The following is a 27150-nucleotide window of genomic DNA, read 5'->3' as shown; positions in this document are numbered from 1 at the left end:
TCAGCTCAAAGTGTTAACCCAACCAAAGGTCACAAACCCAATGGCCTCCAGGAGCCCAGCAGAGGCTGTGGAGCAGAGCATATCAGAGGGCAGCAGAGGGGCCCCTTCCTCCAGCAGCTCCCACCCTGTAGGAAAAGGGGCCACTACCACGCAGCTTTGGGGACAGTGAGTTCAGGCCCCAAACTGCTATATCTCATGATTGTTGGAAAGAGGAAGCAAATGTCCTAATTTTAAAATGTTAACAACTAATTTAACAATCTCACTCTGCTGTCAACAAAAAGGACAGCTTGCAACTTCTGAAATTCAGTGTTTGTTTCAAACTGTTTTCCTAACAGCCCAGAATGTATCCCTGGGACAAAGGAGAAGCACCAGCCTCAGCACTTGTGCTTTTTGTCTGCTTTGTCTCCCCTTTGTAAGCTTTCATTTGGGGGTAAACAAAAAAAAAGTTCTGCTGATGAACAAAAAGTTTGAAAACCACCAAAATCTCCCAGATTAGACAGCCAAGGCCCAGAGAAGGAAGTATCTTGCCATGGCTCTAAGTGGCAGGTAGGCACTGAAAACCCGGGGCTCCTGACAGCAGGCCTGAGCTTGTCCACGGCCTGGCTCTCCCTGCCAATTGTGCCGCACCTTTGTCTCCAGCCACCGGAGGTGAGCAGGGCTCCCCGGGCTGACACACAAGGGTTCTTCTTCTGCATCATTATCATATCCGCACCTGGGGCTGAGCCTCAGCTCTAGCCCTCAGAGGTGGCACAAGTGATAATTCCAGAGGAGAAAGGCCCCTCCCTGAAAACTGCTCATTTTCACTCTATCTCACTAGAAAGTCTGCATCAACCATCCTGGGAGGCAAAACCCAGGTGGTGGGAGGCTGCTCATAAATACCAGCATTGTTGGAAGATGTCCCAGCAGCATCCTATGGAGGTGAGCACCACGGTCCCTATTTACTGATGAGGGGCCCAGGGTTCCAGCTGGGCCATGCCCACATTTTCCAGAGGCAAGACCATGTTCCTTAATTCCTCCCTGGTGAGTGGTCTTCCAGGTAGGGGTGGGCCATCTCTGGACAGGTATTTCAGAAATGCCAGAAAAGAGCCTCTGCCTGTCCCTAAAAATCTTTCAACCAGCTCCCTGCCTTCCATCCTACAATCAGAGCTCAAGGTTAAAATGCGAACACACTCAGGGAAAGGGGGAGGACGCAACAGTCACAGGAAGGTGCAGAAGGCTGGTAGCAGTCCCTTCAAAAGATCAGCTTTTATGGGGGTAAGAAGTCAGGGTTCAGGAAAGGATTGTGGGGAGACGAAGGGAGGGTCAGACTACCTCAGGTCTTTGCTTTGGAACCTTCCATAACACTTTCTTTTCTTTTTTTTTTGAGATAGGGTCTTGCTCTGTCACCCAGGCTGGAGCGCAGTGGCACGATCTCAGCTCACTGCTACCTCCGCCTCCCAGGTCCAAGCAATTCGCATGCCTCAACCACCTGAGTAGCTGGGATTATAGGTATGTGCTATCATGCCTGGATAATTTTTGTATTAAATATTTTTAGTAGAGATGGCGTTTCACTATGTCGGCCAGCCTGGTCTCGAACTCCTGGCCTCATACGATCCACCCGCCTTGGCCTCCCAAAGTGCTGGGATTACAGGCATGAGCCACTGTGCCCGGCCTCAAAACACTTTCTATCACTATGTAATCAAATGTATCATCAGGAGTTTTCAGTGAGCTTTCTTGTGACCATCTGGAAATATAAAGAGACTCTGGCAAAAGGCTAGAACCCCCTCGCCCTCTGATTTAGCCTCCTTGGCTATACCATGGCCTCAGCCTACCTCAGAAGCACGCTGAACCCCCAGGCCACACGGCTGGACCAAATCGGCCCTTCACTGCTGAGACATGAACCCAAATAGCAAGCAAAGAGCCACACAGGAGAGACTTGGCCTCGACCTCAGGCCAGGCTGGGAAGCTACTTTACCTGAAGCCACATGACCAGGGGCAGTTCCGAGAAGTTCTTGCAGGAGTTGGTGGCATAATAGAGCCACCAGAACATGTAGGCATCCTTGCGGACGGTCACATAATCCCATACTTCCTTGCCCTCCTCTGTGGGCCAGTCAATGACAGCTCCTGAAACAGAAGCTCAATTTCACTTTCCAGAAGAGTGCCTAACGTACAGGTAAAGTCCAAGCCTGGTAGAGACAGCCATGCTAGGCTAGATATGATTTGTTTTATAGTTTGGTAATTTATCCACCCCGATACATTGCAGGAATAAGGAAAAAACCTCGGCTAAGAAAAAATAAACCAAACTTAATAGCGGCATAAGAGGCCAGAGGCTTTCACTTTTTCCTCTACACCTTACTGTAACGTTTGGATTTTTAACAATAAATATGAAACACTTTTTTTTTTTTTTTTTTTTTGAGACAGAGTCTCCCTCTTGTTGCCCAGGCTGGAATGCAATGGCGCAGTCTCGGCTCACCGCAACCTCTGCCTTCCGGGTTCAAGCGATTCTCCTGCCTTAGCTTTCTGAGTAGCTGGGATTACAGGCATGCACCACCATGCCTGGCTAATTTTGTATTTTTAGTAGAGATGGGGTTTCTCCACGTTGATCAGGCTGGTTTCGCACTCCTGACCTCAGGTGATCTGCCCACCTAGGCCTACCAAAGTGCTGGGATTACAGGAAATACTTTTATAATTCTGTAAAAACAAGAGAGAGATTTATATTTTGAGTAAAAAAGTAAAAATCTCAGAATGCAATATACTGGTTTTTATATCGTATTTAATACATGAATAAGACGCCAGGCTTGGTGGCTCACTCCTGTAATCTCAACACTTCGGAAGGCCAAGACAGGCTGATAGCTTGTGCATAGGAGTTCGAAACCAGTCTAAGCAACATAGCAACACCCCATCTCTACAAAAAATGCAAAAATTAGCTGGGCATTATGGCGTATGCCTGTGGTCCCAGCTACTTGGGAGACAGAGGTGAGAGAATCACTTGAGCCCAGTAGGTTGAGGCTGCAGTGAGCTGTGATCACACCAGTGTGCTCCAGCCTAGGTGACAGAGGGAGACCCTATCTCAAAAAAACAAAAAACCAACCAACCAAACAAACAAAAAACATGAGTAAAGAGGCATTACAAATTAGTGGGGCTGAGAACATTCAATATACAGGAATGGAGCAACAATTACCTTTTTTGGAGAAAAAAAGAGAAATTTAGGTCCTCTCAACACTATAAACAAAATAAGTTCCATGAGGATCAAGTACTTAAATTTTAAACTTTAAACATTAAAAATAATACAAAAATATAGTTAAATATGTTTCTGATGTCTGGATGAGGAAAGAATCTAAGCAAACCCCGGAGACTGTACAAAAGAAATAATGATGGAGGTGAGAACAGAAACTTGTTATATTTCTACACAACAAAATTTCTGTACATCAAAAATAAAAAGGCAAACAGCAAAGAAAGAGCTACAACAAATATGAAAAAGGGCAATTTTCCTAACTCATGTAGATGATTTTTTTAAACTGAACGATATATATCTGTGTATGTGTGTTTAATATACATATCCTATAATCCCCTAACTCCAATTTTCCTTACTTAACTTTTCTAGCATCCATAAAATATGTTTTAGAAAAGAGTAGGCTAAATACATTTTCTTTGTCACTTTTTGCTAACGTAACAATTTCCAAGTTATAGCATCTTTTTTTTTTTTTTTCTCTCAAAAACCACTCTGGGGAAAAAAAAAAAGTAGGGGGGCTGATGTTAAAAGGTGATGGGAGGGATCCCCTCGGTGACTGGAGTTTTCTGTCTTCTACTTCCTCCCTTCTCAAATTTCAAGCCCCATTGGTCAGTAAAAGAACACTGGTCCCAACAGCCAAAGAGATAGGAGTAGAGAGGAAGACAATGAGACCACGTCTTGTAAATAAGAAAGAGCCAGGGTGGTGGCCTGTGTCTGCAGTCCCGGCTACTTGGGATGCTGAAGTAGGAAGATCACTTGAGTCAGGCAGTTCCAGACCAGCCTGGGCAACATAGTGAGACCCTGACTCAAAACAAAACAATGGAGATTAAGAAAACCAGAAAGTGTCCTGAGGAGCAAAACAGATGACTAAAACATTACAGACTTAGCTATAAGGTTCTATATACAAGTAACACACGATTATATTGTTCTTGACAATAACAGATAAGGCTGGGCTCCCTTGAGAATGACAGATAAGGCGCAGGTCCGTTTTGACCTAACCCCAGGCACTTCTCCCTTGCCTGGCAGTGACTACTGGTAAAACTGGCAGAGCTACTTATTTTATAAAATCTCCCAGACACTCGCCAAAGGGCCAAATGATCCCCATTTTAGAAAAGGAAAACAAAACTGTTCAACGACTTGCCTAAAGTCACAAGGCAAGCTTGTGGCCAGTTCCAATTACCAGTTCTTGCTTCAAACTAGGAGAGGTTTTGCCGAATGAAGAGTGAAAATCAATTTGCAAGTCATCCTATTAAACACAAATCTTTTTTTGCCAGAAAAGATCGCTGTGGGGGAAGATGTTATCTTGTTTGTTTTGATCAAGAGAAGAAAGGGCCTTATTTCAATGAAATGTCCCATTCCTGGTAGGATTTAAGGGTACTTTTGACCGCAGATTTCAGCTTAAAATAAAAAGACCTTATATCTTCATTTAGCAGCCAATCGCGGCCTTTGAATCGGGGAAACCTCATTGACCAGCAGTTTCCCCAAATCATACATTTCTGCACACAGCGTCTATCTAGGCGTAGGAGAGAATGGAAGCACTCAGACCACCCAGAGCCAGAAAAGAATAAAAAAAAAGCACTTTGAATTTTTTAAGGAAAAAAAAAGAGTGAGATTCAAAAGCAATATAATTACACAAGGTAAGAACCGGGGAAAAGAGACGTGTTTTCAAAAGCACAAACCCAATAACAAACTCTCACGCCTGGAGAAAAAAGAGGCACGGCAGCTGGTGCGCCTCTTGCTTGAACCTACCTGCGCTCAGGCCCAGCAGCAGCGGCAGCAGCAGCAACCACCGCGGGACGGGAGAGCGCCGCAGTGCCAGCTCCATGACGAGTACCGCACGGCAGCATCAGCAACAGGCTGGACCCGGCGCCCCATCACGTGACAGAGGCGGGCGGGGCGGGGCCTGCGGGTCGGGGGCGGGGCCTGAATGGGCCTGGGGCGGGGCCTGGGCGGACCTAGCAGCTTGCTGAGACCCGCACGCCCTCTGCCCGGCAAGCCCACCAGGACCCCTGCAAATGCGCAGGGGCCGTTCTGTCCGCCTGGCCAGGTTCTCTGTCATTTTAGGGAGTGTATTTCGGAAAGGAGACATTTGATGCAGATGTTGGATTTAGGCTGTGTGACCGGATCGAAATACTAAAGGGAATAACCACCGCCCTTTCTACTCCTTCCATCTCTTCCTTCCCTCAGCAAAAGAACTGACGTTTTCCAACACTGCTACCTCTGCGAAAAGTCAGATTAAGCCAGCTGGTCGTTGCAAACAGCGGGGTTTCATTTTCAGATTTGTATTTTTTTAACTTATTTTTCTTTTAAAATTATGTATGTTATAAACGTTTTGGAAATATGAACAAAAAAGTTATACATTAACTATTGTTGGCATTTTTTTCCCATAGTCTTTTACGTCATTTTTAAAACACTAATAAAGATTTTTATTTTGTTTTTTTTTCTTTTTTGATAATTTGTCATTAGTATTACTCTGTGTTACATTATCTTTCCAACAGTCATTTTAAAGAGAGAATCGAGGGTCTGGGGACGGGAAAGGAAGAAAAAGTGGATGACAGAGATGTTTTCCTTTGTGTGTGTGTGTGTGTGTGTGTGTGTGTGTGTGTGTCTATCTGAAGGTCATTTTTATGTTGGAGGGAACTGAATAACACCTCACAGTTAGGAAACAAGCTACAGCAGGGGCTGTAGGAGAGGCTACTTCCAAATACTGTTTCAAAAGTACATATAACAAAAAGCAAAAAACAAAACAAAGTACATGTGGCCACTTCTCTTTCCCTGCTCCTTTCTCCCTTCCCTCACTCTTGACCCCCATAAATAGAAGTGCTTTTTACTCTGCAACCATTGTCTGGACAGAGCCTTGACCCCGCCCTGCCTGTGAGGTTCCCCTGCGCTGAAAGCTGTGGCAGAGAAAAATATGCCGCCGGGTTCTGTCATGCTTTACGTATGGATGGTCCCGAATGCATAAAATCCATAATGCCTGGGCAACATATTGAGACCCCCTCTCTACAAAAAATAACAAAAATTAGCTGATGTGGTGACATGTGCCTGCTGTCCGAGCTACTCAGAAGGCTGAGGTGGGAGGATCACTTGAGCCCAGGAGTTCCAGGCTGCAGTGAGCAGGTGTTCCATGCCATTTGGGAGATACATAAAAGTACATGCTTAGTTAAAAATAAGTAAATATGTAGCAAACTTTTCCTGTCTGAAGCTTCCAAGTTGGTCTGTATCACTAGGGCTTAAAATACACTTACCCCTCCACTGCAGTCAGAATTCTAGAGTTTCAATTTTTTTGCCACAAAAATAACACTACAGCCCGGGCACAAGGTGGCTCACACCTGTAATCCCAGCAGTTTGGGAGGCCGAGGTGGGCAGATTACTTGAGATCGGGGGTTTGAGACCAGCCTGGCCAACATAGCGAAACCCTGTTTCTACAAAAATACAAAAATTAGCCAGGCGTGGTGGCACTCGCCTGTGGTCTTAACTACTCGGGAGGCTGAGGCATGAGAATCGCTTGAATCCAGGAGGTGGAGGTTGTAGTGAGCCGAGATGGTGCCACTGCACTCCAGCCTGGGTGACAGAGTAAGACCCCATCTCACACACACACAAAAAAATTGTGCATTTTATAATATGCTAATATGACTTCAAAAGGAAAAAATATAAATAAAATGTCACTTCTAGTTAATGATATTCATATTAAAGTGTTTAGGGGGAGGTGTACCAGTGTATACAATTTTCTTTGAAATGTATCCAGATGCTGGCGCAGTGATCCATGCCTGTAATCCAGCTCTTTGGGAGACCAAGGTGGGATGATTGATTGATTGAGCCTAGAAGTGTGAGACCAGCCTGGACTATATAGTGAGGCCATGTCTCTTTAAAAAAAAAAAAAAGTATCCAGAATATAAGATGGATTGATGGATAGGATAGAAAGAAGGTTGGATACGTGGATAAATACATGATAAAGCAAGTATTACAGTAACATTTTCTTTTTACATTACAGTTTATAATCACAGGAACAAAATAAACAAAAACCACATGTAGAAACCAGATTAAAGCTTGTTCTCCTTATAGGCAGTGGCGAAATTCCAATCTTCAGGGTTGGAGGGGTCTTTGTTTAAGAAAAATACCTCCTTGGTTCATTGAAGTTAGGAGTTGGGAGCTGATGGCATAGTAGCTGCAGCCAAGGCAACAAAAGATAATTGCCAAACTGTGCGGCCCAGGAGAAATTTTGTTTTGCTCCTAGGAGAGGAAAGAAGAGAGAAAGATGAAAAGAACTGAAGGCTATAGAGAGAGAAAGATTAGCCAAAGAGAGTTGAGGCTGGAAGAAGAGCCAGTAGAAATTTCTCCGATGAGGAGTGGCTATGCAATCCCCCAATGGGTTCTTTTTGCCTGCTGCCCAGATAGAGCCAGCCAATTTATGAAGGCAGGGGAATTGCAATGGGGAAACAGTTTAATTCATACAGAGCTGGCTGAAAGGAAGACTGGAGTTTTATAATTACTCAAATCAGTCTCTGAGGAGTAGTTTCAAAGATAGTTTAGGGGTAGGAGCAGGGGTGGCTAGGCAATGGGTGCTTGCTGCTGATTGGTTGAGTTGGAGATGAAATCACAGGGAGTTGAAGCTGTCTTCTTGCACTGATTTGCTTCCAGGTGGGGCCGCAGGAGCAGTTGGTAGGTCCAGGTGGAGCCAGGTGTCAGACATGCAAAAAAACCTGAAAAGACATCTCAAAAGGCCAATCTTAGGTTCTAAAATAGTGATGGTGTCTGCAGGAGTAATTGGAGAAGTTGCATATTTTGTGACCTCAGGAATAATGGCTGGCAATCCTTAGCAGAATTAAGCCTCCTCTATTTTCTTAGCCTGGTGGTCATTTAGCGTGAAGTTTGGGGAAGGGCTATTGTAATTTAACCTATAAACTAAATGCCTCCCAAAGTTAGCTTGGCCCAGAAGTCCAGGAATAATTAAAGGCAGCTTGAAGGCTAAAGGCAAGATGCGGGTTGGTGAGATCAGATCTCTCCCACTGACATAACGTTCTCACTGATAGAATTTATGCGAAGGCTGTCAGCTACAGAACATTTTTTAAAAGTTATGCTTGTGGTTCAATTTGAAGTGGATTGCATTTCTACAATGTAAACCTGTCCTCTTGGGGCAGCTAAAAACTATAATAGGACTGCGCCAGGCGCAGTGACTCATGCCTGTAATCCCAGCACTTTGGGAGGCCAAGGAGGGCAGATTGCCTCAGCTCAGGAGTTCCAGACCAGCCTGGGCAACATGCTGAAAGCAAATTAGCCGGGTATGGTGGCGTGTGCTTGTAATCCCAGCTACTTGGGAGGCTGAGGCAGGAGAATTGCTTAAACCCAAGAGGCAGAGGTTGCACTGAGCCGAGATCATGCCAGTGCACTCCAGCCTGGGCGACAGAGTGAGACTCCATCTCAAAAAAAAAAAAAAAATTATATGTATATAAAATACGGCTACAAAGGAGGCAATAGGACTGGAAGAAAGATACTGGGTACTGAACCTCAAAACTGTTTTTAAAATTATATATTTATTCTGAGAAGGGTTTGGGAGGCTAATGGAAATTGGTTGGGAGCTCCTAAAGACACATCCATCGAATTCTTTGTGCAGATGCTTGTGGTAAACCTTGGCATTATGTGACTATCTTCTCATGTGTCTTCACATCATCTTCCCTTTGAGCATATCAGTCTCTGTGCACTTGTGTCAGGCAAGCTAACCAGAGTGACTCCATCTTGAATAAAGGCCAGAAAAAGCCAAATCTGCTGGGTTATATTCCCAGGGAGTTGGGCACTCTTGGTTACAAGATGTTTATGGTTGAGGGAACTAGTTAATAATGCTAACTAACAGCCCTTTCCCAAAACAAACCCCCTTCTTGCCTGGAGACTAGACTGCCTTTGCAGGACTAACAAATTAGCCACAAGATTAGAATTATGGATTAGAAGTAATGCGGCTGGAGGCTGCAAGATTCTGAGCCTTCCCAAATTGCTCCTGGGGATAACATCACTATAGTTAAACCTAAGATCAGTGCTTGAGATATTCAGCAGACCCTGAGCTGGATGGATCAGCTGGCATCACCCAGATCGATAAACTGGCTCATCTGTTCTGGTGGCCCCCACCCAGGAACTGACTCACAAGAGGACAGCTTAGATTCCCTATGAGTTCATCTTCAACCTGACCAATCAGCACTCCTGACTCACTGGCACTCCACCAACCAAATTATCCTTAAAAACTCTGATCCTTGAATGCACAGGGAGGCTGATTTGAGTAATAATAAAACTCCTGTCTCCTGCGCAGCCAGCTCTGCATGAATTACTCTTTCTGTATTGCAATTCCCCTGTCTTGATAAATTGGTTCTTTCCAGGCAGTGGGCAAGGTGAACCTGTTGGGCAGTTACAGCAGGGGCTACCATGTTCAGCCCCAAAATTCTTTTCTTTTAATTTCCATCCATAAAACTCTACTTGATGTAGGTGCAAACATTCTTAATAAAATATTAGCAAATAGAATTCAGCATTTCATAAAATGAATTAATTCACCATAACCAAATATAATTTATTATAAGGAAACATAGATGGTTCAATATTTGAAAAACAATCAAAATGATAAACCACATTAAAAGGAAAAGGAAGAAAAATCATATAATCATATAAATCAATGCAGAAAAAATACTTGACAAAATTTAACATCACAAGTTTAACACATAATTTTTAAATTTATTATTTAAAAAATTCAGAAAATGGGAATTGAGGGGATCTTCCTCAACTTGATAAAGCGCATTTATAGGCAAGCTACTGTGGCTCACGCTGATAATTCTAGTGTTCCCGGACAAAACTGAAGGTTGGGCTGCTATTTCTTGTGCCCCAATAATGAGATGCAGATGAAGTGGGGAGAGAGTTTTTATTTCTGTAACCAGTTACAGGGGGAAGGTCTGGAAGTTATTGCCAGACCAACTCCAAATTACAACATTTTCCAGAGCTTATATACCTTCTAAGCTGTATGTCTACGTGTAAGAGTGCATTCTTCTAAAGGCATAAGTGATTAACTACTTTTAATCTATAATTAAGGTCTGAGTCCTGAAGACATTCCTCTGGAGCATCAGTAAATTTACTTAATCTAAATGCGTCCAGGTGCTGGGGTGGTTACCCCTATCTTGTCTCCTGCTAAATCATGGAGGTTTAGGGAGTTCCTTCAGACCTCCAATAAACTTGTTGTGGAGGCCTGGAAAGCTTCTTCAGACTCACGATAAAACTTGTTTAATCCTAAATGGGTCCTGTTAAGAATTCCTTCATTATTTTGTCATGCTTTAAGGCCCAGGAAAGGCCTATGCAAAACTCTTGGTGGGCTTTTGTTCCATCCCAGCCTTTGTATAAAGGCCACTGGCTTTTAATATTTAACTTAACAACTCAGTCAATACTGAAACAGTTGTTACAGAGGCCTGCTTTAGTGAGATCCACCTGCCACAATCTCCACTGTCAATTTGCACATATCTATCATGCTTGTATATTTATTTGTCACGAGAATTGTAGGGAGATGGGGCATCATAACCTTTCTGGCTACTTCCTGCTGAGAGAGGGTCGTCATTATGGGGCACCGAATGCAGCACTGGAGTGGAAGAGGTCGATTAGTTCTTGGTAGCACTCTCTGTTTTGGGGCTTAGAGGCAGCACCTGTTGAAACATAATAGTATGCAACAGCAACACAAGTAAATACTTTGCAACAGCATAATAGTATGTAACAGCAACATATAAATAGGTTGCTGCTGTTTTCTTCTGAAATTTAAGTTGTTTAGTCTTCAGTTCACAGGGCTTTAAGTAAGCACAGCTTAAGTTTCAGTGATTTCCAATTGAAAGAATGGGGGAAAAGGAAACGAAAGAGGAAAAAATTGAAAACATTATTTTGGAGACCTGTAGCCAGAAAAATTAGAATTTAATCCATACTGTAGAAAGTAATAAAAACCGAAAAACATCAGGCAAGACTAGAATTTAACAGTAAGTGTACTATAGTTTTTGAAACATAACTTTTCTGTCTCCAGTTTCCCATTTTTACTAGAGACAAATCATGATAGGACCAATTTGCTTTATTACACTTGGCCAGAATATTTGTTTGTTTGTTTCAGACAGAGTCTCAGTCTGACACCACGCCATAGTGCAGTGGCGCAATCTCGGCTCACTGCAACCTCCACCTCCCAGGTTCAAGCAATTCTCGTGACTCAGCCTCCCGAGTAGCTGGGATTACAGGCACGTACCACCACACCCAGCTAATTTTTGTATTTTTAGTATAGATGGGGTTTCACCATGTTGGGCAGGATGGTCTTGATCTCCTAACCTCGTGATCTGCCCACCTCGGCCTCCCAAAGTGCTGAGATTACTGGCATGAGCCACTATGCCCGGCCGGCCAGATTATTTGCACAAACTGCAGCAAGAATAATTATTTTTCACATAGACCTTTTAAACTGGCTTTGATGGAACTTTGTTCCACAGCAGGAATCTCAGATAAGACTTTAAAGCCAAGCCCAGTCATGGATTTGTACCATCAAATACCTATGTGTTGAGTGAATTTCTCTCCTCTTCAGGTTCTAAGACAACTTGGGGTTCCATTGGCTCCATAAGTCAGGTTTGATTTCTTAAAGGAAAGCATACCATTCCAGTCAAAGCTGTGGTAAAATGACCAGTTTTTCCAATTGTGTCCTGTTACAAAAGAAAACAGATTCTTATTGCACTTATCCAAATAACTATATTGCCATAGATTAAGAATACTTACAAATAGTTTTCAAATTCTGGAGAAAATCAGCTAGAGAGAAACAAATATGCTCCAAATTCTGTTCATGGGAGTATACTAAATTGTTAAAAGCTGTCAATAGCTCAAAAGAAAAGTTTCCTTGACTCTGAAAAACAAAACAAAGAATTAGCAATATTTTAAGCAAAAAGTCAAAAGATCACTTCAGTCTCCTATTAGTTCAGTTAATGCAGTTAATTCCTGTCCTGCTTGATATTAATGAGCAGTTTAGCTCTTCAAGAGTCCTGAGGCCTGGTGCGGTGGCTCATGCCTGTAATCCCAGCACTTTGGGAGGCCGAGGTGGGCAGATTGCCTGAGGTCAGGAGTTTGAGACCAGCCTGGCTACCATGGTGAAACCCCATCCCAACTAAAAATACAAAAAAATAGCCAGTCATGGTGGCACATGCCTGTAGTCCCAGCTACTCGGGAGGCTGATACAGGAGAATTGCTTGAACCTGGAGGTGGAGGTTGCAGTGAGCTGAGATCACACCACTGTACTCCAGCCTGGGCGACAGAGCAAGACTCTGTCTCAAGAAAAAAAAAAAGTCTTGAACATTTTTCCTCAGTTCTGATGTCACAATCTCCAAAGTTATCAGAAACCTGCATTCAAGAGCACCTGTTAGAGCTTTATAGCTGATTATAAAACCACCTTCTAAAGAGGACCAAAAGGGGAGAACAATTGTTTATGGATAACAAAAAGTTTTAGGGTAGCCATAGTTAAAGATACAATTGACAAGGAAATCTGCTACCTCTGTGGTACACAATAACTTAACACAACAATTATAATTATTATTGATAATGTACACTAAGATATATTAGAATTATGAGTCTCCCATAAATTTGGAACACATACCAATAACATATTTGTACAAATATAGCCCAAAGAAAGTCAAACACCATTTCATAGTTGACAATTCTTCCTGCATAATCTTTATACCAAATAAGCCAATTACACCTTTACATTAGTGTACTATTAATGTTAAACCCAACTCTTAGTAAAACCTTATAGACGTATTTACCCCAATTTTAATGTTTGACCATAAGGTAATATTTTTATAGACCTTTTATAACCCTTTACTAAAAATACAAAAAATTAGCTGGGCATGGTGGCGGGCACCTGTAGTCCCAGCTACTTGGGAGGCTGAGGCAGGAGAATGGCGTGAACCCAGGAGGTGGAGCTTGCAGTGAGCCAAGATCGCACCACTGCACTCCAGCCTGGGCAACAGAGTGAGACTACGTCTCAAAAAAAAAAAAAAAAAAAGCCCTTTACAATTTTTGTTAAAGAGCAGGTTAGTGCTCTAAGAGAAACCCAGTGTGCTTTTATTTTAATGCTCAATTGACAAAAACACTGGATGATACACCTTTAACTTTAGCCAATATGTTTACACAAAGAATTTCCTTTACAATCAACCTTCCACAACTTGCTTAAACCTTCATCTGTATTTCGTTCAATTTAAAACAATCCTTTAACCTTTAAATTTAAGTAAAAATCCACATTCTCAGGCCTGGTTATAATCTTTTCACCAAAAGTATATTTTACTTTCCTTACACTGCTTGCATGTAAACTGTTTCTTTAACAGTCTTAAATACATGTTACACTTTTAACTCTTGGCAAACTTTACTTTCGTGAAAACCTTGCTCAGTTTGAGATTTTAATTATCTACTAAGTGTGGAGCCTAGAACCTAGACAGAAGTGCAGGTTAAGTCTGATTTATTCCAGCATCTAACTCCATGTGTCCTAGGCCTTACCTAGCTGTATAGCAGGCAAGTTTTACAGCTAAGAGTCATAGAGGCAATTTTTTAAATAAAGTAAATTTAGGAGGCCTAATCACCTTTAAATTGTACAACATTTCTTGTGTAAATTCCCTTTCATAAATTCTTTCATGACTTACACAGGCAATCTACGACATGCCTCAACTTTCTGACTTGTCCTAAGTAGCCCTTTCTTTAAACAACCAGTTATTTTACTTTAGGGCAAGAATTTACCATACAAGATCCTTTCTTATATAAATTCTCTTTTCTTTAATAGCTTGTTTTATATATAACCTTTAAATAAGTTTTGAATTAGACAAAAATTAGTTACCCTTTACAAAGGACACAATTTTTAGAATGTTTTCCTACCATATTTTTTTTATTTTTATTTTTTTTGAGATGGAGTCTCACTCTGTTGCCCAAGCTGGAGTGCAGTGGCGTGATCTCCACTCACTACAAGCTCCGCCTCCCGGGTTCGCACCATTCTCCTGCCTCAGCCTCCCGAGTAGCTCCTACAATACATTTTTATTGGAAAATACCCAAATAATAAAACCTCTGTTGTTTAATATAACTTTAGATTCTAAATTATGACAAGTTTGTTTATGAGTATTTATCTCATTACATTTATCTAATTATTTATTTTAATCATTTACCTAGATTATTCATGAAAACTGTGATAGTCTTCATTTAAAGTTATGAAACTGCCATTGCAAAATCACAACTGAGCACCAACATGGCACATTTATACATATGTAACTAACCTGCACGCTGTGCACATGTACCCTAAAACTTAAAGTATAATAAAAAAAATTATAACTGAGACAGTGAAAATGATGTGACCTGACTCCATCTTGCTTCTAACCTCCAAGCTATTCTTGTTCATTAGCTTAGTTTATAGTTTATAGTTTAACTTTGAAACAAAGATGATAACAGTCCTTTTGCAGAACAAACTTTCTTTATGTCTGTGGACTAGACTGCCTAACACAAGATTAGAAGTTTGGGTATTTAACTAAATAATTCAAGATCTGGCTTCTTCATTAAATCAATATTAATGTTTCATTTATTAAAAATTACACAAGCAAAGATCATTCTGTATTGGGCTGAGTCATACTTTTGTAGCCTCTACGCCAAATTTTGACACCTTCTAGTATTTAGCAGAGATAAGTATGAAATTGCTTGATCAATAAATGCAAACAAAAATGTACACTGGCAACTCCTAAGACATTTCTAATATTACTTTACCAATAATTTTTAAAGTTAGCCTATTTATTAAAGATGTTACTTAAGTCACATAAACTTGAAAAAGCATTTGACTAGTCTTTCCTTTGTTCTGTTAAAGCATTTAAGTGCTTTTATTTTTCTTTGAGCCAATTAATTAGAACTCCTTTATATATTTTCAGTAGCGAAACATGGTGTACACAAGACACAAATATATACATGCATTAGGCATGCCAACAGAAGCACATTTTAGAGATTCATAAGACCTCCTTTTTCCTCTTTTAACCGGATCTTTGAGTTCTGGACAGAGCCCATACGTAATCTTGGGTTTTCAAAAGGGAGACTTATTATGAGGCTAGACCATGTGACCAGCTTTTACTGTGCACTTAAAAAATATTTTTTCAAACAAAGTGTCTAAATTATATTTTTAGACAAGAGTAGGCCGGGCGCGGTGGCTCATGCTTATAATCCCAGCACTTCGGAAGGCCAAAGCGGGCAAATCACGAGGTCAGGAGATCAAGACCATCCTGGCCAACACGGTGAAACCGTGTCTCTACTAAAAAGTACAAAAAATGTGGCGGGTGCCTATAGTCCCAGCTGCTTGGGAGGCTGAAGCAGGAGAGTGGTGTGAACCCAGGAGGAGGAGCTTGCAGTGAGCTGAGATCGCACCACTGCACTCCAGCCTGGGCGACAGAGCGAGACTCTCCACCAAAAAAAAAAAAAAAAAGACCTAGAAGAGCTTCTGTTGCAATAGCTATTAATGAAGAAAACAGAATTTAGTCAACTGAGAAGAAAAACCTTTGCTCAAAAAGACAAGGTCCTAGAAGAGAAATAAACAAACATAAAAACAAAAACATGAAGACCTTTTATTTTTATTTATTTATTTTTTGAGACAAAGTCTCACACTGTTACCTAGGCTGGAGTGCAGTGGCATGATCTCGGCTCACTGCAACCTCTGCCTCCCGGGTTAAAGCGATTCTCCTGCCTCAGCCTCCTGAGTAGCTGGGATTACAGGCACCTGCCACTACGCCCAGTTAATTTTTTTGTATTTTTAGTAGAGATGGGGTTTCACCATGTTGGCCAGGCTGCTCTCAAACTCCTGACCTCATAATTTGCCCGCCTCGACCTCCCAAAGTGCTGGAATTACAGGCATGAACTGCCATGCCCAGCCCATGAAGGCCTTTTAAATACAATATGCACATATACATATACACATCTTGAATGCTAGCTTTTAATTAAGCTGACTTTTAGCCATTGAGCTCATAAAAAAAATGTTTCCTTCCCAGAGGCCTCTCAGCAGCAATGGACCCAATACCTCCCATTTTCATGTTTATATGATATCAAAGGGAATAAGACGGATACACAAATAAGTGGAGACAAATTTTGGGCAACACAATGGGGAGTGCACTCAGGCAAAACAGACTCAAAACCAACTCAAAAGCTGGTCAACCAAAATTCAAAGCAGGTGTATGCATGAGCCCTGTTAATTCCCTTGGCAGTACCAGACAAATGGCTTAACAAGTTGAGACAGGAAAACAATAGGCTTGCGATTAAGTCACCCTTTGAGTGCATCCCTCCTGATCTCCATTCTTCCCCAGTAGTGAAAGAGATGTGCAATTTTGTGCATGAAACAGCCTTCAAGAGTGTCCTTGGGAAATCTCATCGGCAGCTGCTGGGATCCTCCTGAAGATTGTCTCGTTGCAAGCTGCTAGCCGCTGAACACAGCACCATCCCAGTCTCTCTGGCTGGCTTGCCAAATTTTGTTCCCAGACCAGAGTGAGGGTCGGGCTGCTGTTTCTCATGGCCCAACAACGAGATCCAGATGAACTGGGGAGAATGAAAGGTTTTATTTCTGCAACCGATTACAGGGAGAAGGCCTGGAAATTATCACCAGACCAACTCCAAATTACAAAGTTTTCCAGAGCTTATATACTTTCTAAGCTATATGTCTACATGTTAAGTGTGCATTCATCTAAACGCATAAGTGATTAACTACTTTTAATCTATAATTAAGGTCTGAGTCCTGAAGACCTTCCTCTGGAACCTCAGTAAATTTACTCAATCTAAATGGGTCTAGGTGCTGGGGTGATTACCCTTCTCTTTATCTTCTGCTAAATCATGGAGGTTTGGGGAGTTCCTTTAAGGGAGGAGACCACTCCTCATGCTGTCTTATGCCCAATTTCTGCCTCCAAAGAAAGAAAAAGCAAAAACTAAAAGGCACAAAGGAAATCCACAGGCAGAGAGCCCAGAGCCGCACCCTGGGTCTGGTTAAAGATTGACCCCCCAACCTAACCGGTTATGTTATCTATAGAGTCCAGACATTGTATGGAAAAGCATTGTGAAAAATCCCTGTCCTGTTCTGTTCCATTCTGATTACTGGTGCATGCAGCCCCCAGTCATTTACCTCCTGCTCACTCAATCGATCACGACCCTCTCATGCGGACCCCCTGTAGAGTTGTAAGCCCTTAAAAGGGACAGGAATTGCTCACTTAGGGTACTTGGTTTTTGGAGACATGGGTCTTGTCGAAGGTCCCGGCTGAATAAAGCCCTTCCTTCTTTAACTCGGTGTCTGAGGGGTTTTGTGTGTGGCTTGTTCTGCTACATTTCTTGGTTCCTTGACCGGGAAGCGAGGTGATTAACCGACAGTCGAGGCAGTCCCTTAGGTGGCTTAGGCCTGCCCTGTGGAGCATCCTTGTGGGGGACTCCAGCCAGCTTGAGTGACGTGGATCCTGAGAGCGGTCCCTCGTAGGCAATTGCCCCAGTGGAACGCCTCGTCAGAGCAGCGCATGGCAGGCCCCTGTGGGGGATCAACGCAGTGGCTGAACACTAGGAAGGAACTGGCACTTGGAGTCTGGACATCTGAAACTTGGTAAGTCTGGTCTTTGGAACTTGCCCACTCCATTTGAGTGGAAGCGAGGCCTGATCACCCATGGTGTGCCCGTACCAGCACTTTGGTTTTTGTTTTTGACTTGACTTGGATTGCTTGATACTTTGGTTTTGGTTTTGACCTGGCTTGGATTTCTGGATACTCTGATTTGGTTTTGATTCTGGTTTGGTGTAAACTGTAAAAGTGTGCGTGTGCCCTTTTTACCCATTCTTTGTTTTGTGGTGTGCGTGTGATGTGAGCGTGGTGTTTTGTCTCAAAGAAGCATGGGCCAGGCACAAAGTAAGCCCACCCCACTAGGAACTATGCTGAACAATTTCAAGAAAGGATTTAAGGGAGATTATGGTATTACTATGACACCAGGAAAACTTAGAACTTTATGCGAAATAGACTGGCCAGCATTAGAAGTGAGTTTGCCCTCAGAAGGAATCCTGGACAGGTCCCTTGTTTCAAAGGTATGGCACAAGGTAACCTGTAAGCCAGGGCACCCAGACCAGTTCCAGTACATAGACAGTTGGTTACAACTGGTTTTAGATGCCCCCCACAGTGGTTGAGAGAACAGCAGCATAAGTGGCTGGCACAGGCAAGGAAAGACCAGCAGAGAGAGAAAGAGGAAGAGACAGAGAGACAAAGAGGGATTCAAGGAAAGAGAGAGGGAGAGGCAGAGAGAGAGAGAAAGAGAGGCAAAAGGAAAGTCAAAGGGAAAAAGAGATAGAAAATCAAAGAGAGAAAGAAAGAGAGATATACAAGTAGTTAAGAAAAAAAAGTGTACCCTATTCTGTTAAAAGCCAAGGTAAATTTAAAACCTATAATTGATAATTAAAGGTATTCTCTGTAACCCTATAACACTCCAATATCACTTTGTTGTCAGTGTAAACAAGGGTGTATCCCGAAAGCACTGAGGCCTTCCTATCAAAAATCCTTAACCCAGTAACCCACGGATGGCCCAAATGCATTCAATCTGTAGCGGCAACTGCTTTGCTAACGGAAGAAATTTAAAAAATAACTTTTAGAGGAAACCTCATTGTGAGCACACCTCACCAGTTCAGAAGTATCCTAAGGGGGGGAAAAAAAAGATGATTTAACATTAACCACTGAAAATTCCCTTAACCCAGCAGGTTTCCTAACAGGGGATCTAAATCTTAATTACCATACAAAGGGTCAGCCAAACCTAGGAGGAACTCCCGTCAGGACTGGACGATAGATGGTTCCTCCCAGGTAATTAAAGATAAAAAACAAGCCATCTATACCAATTCTAAGTTAATTTGGACTAAACAAGGTGAATAGCAAAGGATAATTGAAATCCCAAACTTACAAAGTTTTCAACAAAAATAAAGTTTGCTGAAAGTTAACAGTGTAACATGTACTATAGTAACTTCTAATCTTGTGGCCTTAGACAGTCTAGTCCTCAGACACAAAAGCAGTTTGCTTTGGAAAAGAATGGTTATCATCCTCGAAAAAAAAAAGGAAAAAAGGGGGGGCAGAATTTATATAAAAAGGAATGTTATATTGAAAATTCTCATCCTGAAATAAATTAACTAGTTGTTTAAAGAAAGGGAGGTTTGCAATGAGTCAGACAGTTGAGGCATGTCGAAGAATTGTCTGTTAAAGTCATAAAAAATAGTGTTAGAAAAATAAATTTATCCAAGAAAGGTATAATTTAAAAGTAATTAGGCCTCCTGAATGTAAAACTATTGAAGAAAGTTTATATGCAACGTATATAAGAAAAGTAAAATCTACCTTTGGTAAAACGACTATAAAGAGGCATAAGAATGTGGATTTTTACCTACATTAAAAGGTTAAAAAAATTGTTTTGAAGGTTTAAGCAAGTTTTGAAATGTTAATTATAAAGAAAATTCTATGTGTAAACACACTGGCTAAAGTTAAAGGTGTATCATCCAGTTTTTCTGTGAACTGAACATTAAAATAAAAACACAATGGGTTTTTCTTAAAGCACTAACCTGCTCTTTAACAAAAATTATAAAAGGTTAAAAAAGTCTATAAAAATCTTACCTTATGATCAGACATTAAAAATTAAATAAATATGTCTACAAAGTTTTATGGAAGCATTGTCAAATATAAAAAGGTGTTTGGCTTTCTTTGGTCTAAAAACTAATAAAAATAGGTGCTAAATGAAGTTTCTCAATAAGAAGGCACCAAGGACTATAAAGTCCACTGCTGATGTCCCCACATTGAAAACAAAAGGTCAATTTCTTAAAAATTATATACTTGTTTTATCTTCCACTATCCTTTCCCTCAAAACTAAAAGTCTTTTAGCACATGTACCACCCCTAGAATTTCCAGTAAACCAGCACCAGCCTGAAGATCATGTTCTCATCAAAGGGTGGAAAGAAGGAAAACTCGAGCCAGCCTAGGAAGGACCCTACCTTGTGCGGTTAACCTCCAAGACCGCTGTTCGTACAGCGAAAAGGGGATGGACTCATCACACCCGAGTCAAGAAAGTGCCACCCCCTGCAGAGTCGTGGGCCATAGTCCCAGGGGAAAACCCTACCAAACTAAAGCTAAGAAACATTTAACTCCTTCATCTATTCTAATACTCTTTCTTCTTTCCTCACTGTATTTCTGACCATCTAGTTATTAACATAAACAAGTCAATTTCGCCTCAAACTATTGCATTTGATGCTTGCCTTGTTATACCCTGTGGGGACCTGCCAAGTCAAAGACAGCTCTCTACTTCAGAAAAGTACCTCTGTCCCTCCTGACTCTCCTCAGACTGGGCATTAGTAAATTGGGACCACTTAATCCAGGGAGATTTTGATAAAGACCCCAGTGTCAACCAGGAGTCTTGCCCCTCGATGTAGAGCTTTTATGCCGTAGTTGGTCCAACGTTCTGTGGACCACTATAGAGCAAGGATAGACTGCCCCAACTGGGTTTTGTAATTTCCTAAAATCATACATTCATTTTACTAGAGGATCATAGAAAGACTTAAAACAAACTTTGGCAACTAAGCAGGATACCAAGATGCAAATGCCTGGTTGGAATGGATCAAATATTCCGTCCACACGTTAAACAAAAGCAATTGTTATGCTTGTGCACATGGCAGGCCAGAGGCCCAGATTGTCCCCTTTCCACTAAGGTGGTCCTCCAGTCAATCAGGCGTGGGCTGCATGGCAGCTCTTTTCCAGGATTCTACAGCCTGGAGTAATAAGTCGTGCCAAGCTCTCTCTGCTATATCCCAAAGCCTGACACCCTGTGGGTCAGCCCCTGAGGGCCATCCAGCCTCTGTCTCCCAACACTAAGTTCACTTCATGTCTCTCACGACAGGGAGGAAACTTAGCATTCCTTGGAGACCTGAAGGGATGCAGTAAGCTTAAGAATTTTCAAGAGCTTATCAATCAGTCAGCCCTTTTTCATCCCCGAGCAAATGTGTGGTGGTATTGTGGTGGACCTTTACTGGGCACTCTGCCGAATAACTGGAGTGGCACTTGTACTTTAGTCCAACTGGCTATCCCTTTCACCCTGGCATTTCATCAACCACAGGGAGGAAAAATAAGACATCATAAAGCCAGAGAAGCCCCTTATGGGTCTTTCGACTCTCATGTCTATTTAGATGCAATTGGAGTCCCACAGGGAATACCAGATCAATTGAAAGCCCAAAATCAAATAATTACAGGATTTGAGTCAATATTTTGGGTGGGTGACAGTTAATAAAAATGTAGATTGGATAAACTACATCTATTACAACCAACAGCAATGAGTTTTTCATGAGTTAAAAGAAAAACTCATGTTGGCCCCAGCCCTGGGGCTACCTGACCTCACAAAACCTTGTACACTATATGTGTCAGAGGAAAAAAAAAAAAAGGTGGTTGGAGTTTTGACCCAGACTGTGGGGCCCTGGCTGAGATCCGCCTACCTCTCCAAACAGCTAGATGGAGTTTCTAAGGGTTGGCGCCTGTGCTTAGCAGCAACAGCCCTGCTGGCAGAAGAGACAGATAAGCTCACTCTTGGGCAAAACCTAAACTTAAAGGCCCCCCATGCTGTGGTGACTTTAGTGAATACATCATTGTCTAACAAATGCTAGATTAACCAAGTACCAAAGCTTGCTATGTGAAAATCCCTGCATAACCACTGAAATTTGCAACACGCTAAACCCTGCCACCTTGCTCCCGGTATCAGAGAGCCCAGCTGAACAAAACTGTGTAGAAGTATTGGACTCAGTTTATTCTAGCAGGCCCAACCTCCGAGACCATCCTTGAACATCAGTAGACTGTGAGCTGTATGTGGACGGGAGCAGCTTCGCCGACCCCTGCAAAGTGACTCTGAAGAAGATGACAAGCCCTGCTCCAGTCACACCTGGAAGCTGACTGGTCCACGCACGGCCAAGGCATGAGAAAACTCATCGCAGGACTCATTTTCCTTAAAATTTGGACTTGTACAGTAAGGACTTCAACTGACCTTTCTCAGACTGAGGACTGTTCCCAGTGTATACATCAAGTCACTGAGGTAGGAGAAGAAGTTGCTACAGTCCTATTATTTTATGGTTATTATAAGTGTACCGGGACTGTAAAAAGAAACTGTTTTTATAATGCTATTCTATACAAGGTATGTAGCCCAGGAAATGACCAACCTGATGTGTGTTATGACCCATCTGAGCCTCCCATGACCACAGTTTTTAAAATAAGATTAAGGACTGAGGACTGGTGGGGGCTTATAAACGATACGAGTAAAGTGTCAGCCAAAACAGAAGAAAAAGGGGTGCCCAAACAAGTCACCTTGAAATTTGATGCCTGTGATGTCATTAATAGTAATGAGTTAGAAATAGGATGTGGTTCTCTTAGTTAGGAAAGAGGCTATATGGCAGAAAATAAGTACATGTGTCATGAATTAGGACTGTGTGGAAATAAATATAGATAATGGTCTTGTGTCATTCAGGCTACTTGGATAAAAAATAAAAAGAATCCTGTCCACCTTCAGAAAGGGAAAAGTGGCCCTTCCTGTACCAGTGGTCAGGTACAGGACTCTTAGAACTAGTAATACCCATAGAACTAGTAATAACCAACCCCCTTGATCCTCGCTGGAAAAAAGGGGAGCATGTAACCCTAGAAATTGATGGGGCTGGACTGGATCCTCGAGTGAATATCGTGGTTTGAGGAGAAGTTTATAAACTGTCTCCTGAGCCAGTATTTCAAACCTTCCATGATGAACTAAATGTGCCAGTACCAGAAATTACAGGAAAAACAATAAATTTGTTTTTGCAATTGGCCGAGCATGTAGCCCAGTCTCTCAATGTCACCTCATGTTGTGTATGTGGAGGAAGTGTAATGGGAGATCAATGGCCATGGGAAGCCTGAGAATTAGTACCTACAGACCCAGTTCCTGATAAATTCCTGGCTCAAAAGAATCACCCTGATAACTTCTGGGCCCTAAAATCCTCAAACATTAGACAATACTGTATAGCAAGAGTAGGGAAGGACTTCATGCTTCCTGTGGGAAGACTCAGCTGCCTTGGGCAAAAGCTGTATAATAGTACTACGAAAACAGCCACCTAGTGGAGTTCAAACCACACTAAGTAAAATCTATTTAGTAAATTCCCAAAGTTGCAAACCGTGTGGACCCACCCGGAGTCCCACCGGGACTGGACAGCCCCCACTGGATTATACTGGATATGTGAGCATAGAGCTTATGCCAGATTACCCGACCAGTGGGCAGGTAGTTGTGTTATTGGCACTATTAAACCATCTTTCTTTCTACTGCCCATAAAGACACGCGAACTCCTGGGCTTCCCTGTCTATGCTTCCCATGAAAAAAAAAAGTATAGCTATAAAAATTTGGAAAAATAATGAATGGCCCCCTGAGAGAATCATACAATATTATGGGCCTGCTACTTTGGCACAAGACGGCTTGTGGGGATACCGGACCCCCATTTACGTGCTCAATTGAATCATACGGTTACAAGCTGTCTTAGAAAAAATCACTAATAAGACCGGCAGAGCCTTGACTATTCTGGCCCAGCAAAAAACTCAGATGAGAAATGCTATCAAAATAGATTGGCTCTCGACTACTTGCTAGCAGCTGAAGGAGGGGTCTGTGGGAAATTTAACCTTACTAATTGCTGTCTACACATAGATGATCAAGGGCAAATAGTTAAAGACATAGTTAGAAATATGACAAAACTGGCACATGTGCCCATGCAAATGTGGTATGGATTTGATCCTGGGGCCATGTTTGAAAAATGGTTCCCAGAGCCAAGAAGATTTAATACTCTTATAATAGGAGTTATAGTAGTAATAGGAACCTGCTTACTGTTCCCTTGTTTTCTACCTGTACTTCTTCAAATGATAAAAAGCTTCATCACTACCTTAGTTCACCAAAATGCTTCAGCACAAGTGTACTATATGAATCACTATCGATCTGTCTTGCAAGAAGACATGGGTAGTAAAAATAAAAGTGAGAACTCCCACTATTGGGTGAGTCTTAAACGCGAGGAATAAAGGAGGAGACTGCCCCTCATATTGTCTTATGCCCAATTTCTGCCTCCAAAGAAGGAAGAAGTTACAACTAAAAGGCAGAAATGAAACCCACAGGCAGACAGCCCAGAGCCGCGCCCTGGGTCTGGTTAAAGATTGACCCCCCGACCTAACCGGTTATGTTATCTATAGATTCCAGACATTGTATGGAAAAGCATTGTGAAAATCCCTGTCCTGTTCTGTTCTGTTCTGATTACCAGTGCATGCAGCACCCAGTCACGTACCCCCTGCTTGCTCAATCGATCACAACCCTCTCATGCTGACCCCCTTAGAGTTGTAAGCCCTTAAAAGGGACAGGAATTGCTCACTCAGGGAGCTCAGTATTTGGAGACGTGAGTCTTGCCAAAGCTCCCAGCCAAATAAATCTCTTCCTTCTTTAACTCAGTGTCTGAGGGGTTTTGTCTGCGGCTTGTCCTGCTACACCTTCAGACCTCCAATAAACTTGTTTGTAGAGGCCTAGGGAGCTTCTTCAGATCCACGATAAAACTTGTTTAGTCCTAAATAGGTCTGTTAAGATTTCCTTCATTATTTTGTCATGCTTTAAGGCCCAGGAAAGGCCTGGATAAAACTCTTGGTGGGCTTTTGTTACATCCCAACCTTTGTATAAGGGCACTGGCTTTTAATATTTAACGTAACCCCTCAGTCAGTACTGAAACAGTTGTTATGGAGGCCTGCATTAGTGAGACGTGGCCTGCCACACTAGTACTTTAGGAGGCCAAGGCAGGAGGATGGCTTGAGCCCAAGAATTTGAGACCAGCCTGGGCAACACAGTGAAAACCCAACCCTAACAACAAACAAACAAACAAAAAAAGAGCATTTGTGAAAACCTACAGCTAACATTATACTTAATGGCAAATGACTGAATGCTTTCCCCCTAAGCTTGGGTATAAGGCAAGAGTGTCTACTGTGAAAGGAAAATACCTTGGGCCCCCAAAATCACTAAGCTAAAAGGAAAATTCAAGTTGGGAACTTCTCAGGGCAAATCTGCCTCCCATTCTATTCAAAGTCATCCCTCTGTTCACTGAGATAGATGCATATTTTGTTTGTTTCCTTTGGAAAGGCTTATCAGAAACTCAAAAGAATGCAACCATTTGTCTGTCACCTACCTGTGACCTGGAAGCCCCGTCCCTGCTATAAGTTGTCCGTGCCTTTCTAGACAGAACCAATGTACTTCTTACATATATTAATTAATGTCTCATGACTCCCTAAATGTAAAAAATCCAAGGTGTGAGCCTGGGTGTGGTAGCTCATGTGGTAGCTCAAGCCTGTAATCCCAGCACTTTGGAAGGCTGAGGGCGGGTGGATCACGAGGTCAGGAGTTCAAGACCAGCCTTGCCAAGATAGTGAAACCCTGTCTCTACTAAAAGTACAAAAATTAGCTGGGCATGGTGGCAGGCACCTGTAATCCCAGCAACTTGGGAGGCTGAAGCAGAGACTTGCTTGAACCCGGAGGCAGAGTTTGCAGTGAGCTGAGATCATGGTACTGCACTCCAGCCTGGGTGACAGAGCGAGACTCCATCTCAAAAAAAAAAAAAAAAAAAAAATCCAAGCCCTGCTCTGACCACTTTGGGCACATGTCATCAGGACTTCCTGAGGCTGTGTCATGGGCTTGCTTCCTTAACCTTGGCAAAATAAACCTTCCAAATTAACTGAGACCTGTCTCAAATTTTGGGGGTTCATACTACTTTTATCACTCATATTCAACATAGTACTAGCACTTGTAGTCAGTGCAATAAGCAAAGAATAAAGAAAAGGCATACAGGTTGGAAAGGAAGAAATAAAACTGTCCCCATTTGCATATAATATTATGTAAATAAAAAATCCCGAGGAATCTACGCACATACACACAAGGAAATAGGTACTTATAAATCTAACAACACCTGTATGGGATTTGTATGCTTAAAACCATACAACACTGATGAATGAAATCAGAAAGCTGAATAAATGGAGAGACATGACGTGTTCATGGATTTATACTCAACATCCTAAAGATGTCAATTCATACCAAATTAATAAATAGGTGTAGCACAATTTCTACCAATATCGCAGCAAGATTTTTTGGAGATATACGCAAACAAGATTATTTTAAAATTTATAAGAAAAGGAAAAGGAAGTAGAATAGCTAAAGCAAATAGGGCAAAGCATAAATAAAGTGAGTGAGACCTGGCGCAGTGGCTCATGCCTGTAATCCCAGCAATTTGGGAGGCCAAGGTGGGCAGATCACTTGAGGTCAGGAGTTCAAGACCAGCCTGGCAAACATGGTGAAACCCCATCTCTACTAAAGATACAAAAAATTAGCCAGGCATGGTGGCACCTGCCAGGAGTTTGAGATCAGTCTGGAAGACATAGCCAGACACTAGCTCTACAAAAAAATTAAAAATTAATGGGCACGGTAGTCCTAGCTACTTGAAAAGCTGAAGTGGGAGGGTCACTTGAGCCCAGGAGTCTGAGGCTACAGTGAGCTATGATCACACCACTGCTCTGCAGTGTGGGCGCAATCTGTCTCTAAAAGAAAACAAGGGCCAGGCACGGTGGCTCAAGCCCATAATCCCAGCACTTTGGGAGGCCAGGTGGGTGGATCACTTGGGGTCAAGAGTTCCAGACCAGCCTGGCCAACATGGTGAAACCCTGTATCTACTAAAAATGCAAAAATTAACCTGGCATGGTGGTGTGCACCTAGGAAACCCTGTATCTACTAAAAATGCAAAAACTAGGCTGGCGTGGTGGTGCGCACCTATAGTCCCAGCTACTCGGGAGGCTGAGGCAGAACTGCTTGAACCTGGGAGGCGGAGGTTGCAATTAGCCAAGATCACGCCACTGC

The 27150-nt window shown here is 42.3% G+C and overlaps 1 protein-coding gene and 1 long non-coding RNA gene across 6 annotated transcripts in view; both read right to left on the bottom strand.

Annotated features, from left to right (window-relative positions):
* SCPEP1 (serine carboxypeptidase 1) overlaps positions 1-5107 on the bottom strand; it is a 29448-nt gene extending 24341 nt beyond the window's left edge. Inside the window, exons 1-2 of the mRNA XM_055258822.2 lie at positions 4961-5107; positions 1955-2103 (exon numbers count right to left, since the gene is read on the bottom strand). Of these exons, the coding sequence (XP_055114797.1) occupies positions 1955-2103; positions 4961-5036 (225 nt within the window). The 5' untranslated portion in view covers positions 5037-5107. The remainder of the gene's footprint in view (positions 1-1954; positions 2104-4960) is intronic.
* Positions 5108-9739: 4632 nt separating this feature from the next.
* LOC129470728 (uncharacterized) overlaps positions 9740-27150 on the bottom strand; it is a 21070-nt gene continuing 3659 nt past the window's right edge. Inside the window, exons 2-6 of one of the 5 annotated variants that reach the window (XR_010117985.1) lie at positions 17446-17753; positions 16516-16783; positions 11972-12095; positions 11752-11898; positions 9740-10878 (exon numbers count right to left, since the gene is read on the bottom strand). This is a non-coding gene — a long non-coding RNA (uncharacterized lncRNA). The remainder of the gene's footprint in view (positions 10879-11751; positions 11899-11971; positions 12096-16515; positions 16784-17445; positions 17754-27150) is intronic. The other 4 variants (XR_010117982.1, XR_010117983.1, XR_010117981.1 and 1 more) reach the window with 4 other exon arrangements.

Source organism: Symphalangus syndactylus, chromosome 20 (genome assembly GCF_028878055.3).
Source record: "Symphalangus syndactylus isolate Jambi chromosome 20, NHGRI_mSymSyn1-v2.1_pri, whole genome shotgun sequence".
Classification (NCBI taxonomy): Eukaryota; Metazoa; Chordata; class Mammalia; order Primates; family Hylobatidae; genus Symphalangus; species Symphalangus syndactylus.
Note: the sequence above shows the minus strand (reverse complement) of the source record. Positions and strands in the feature narration are given on the sequence as shown.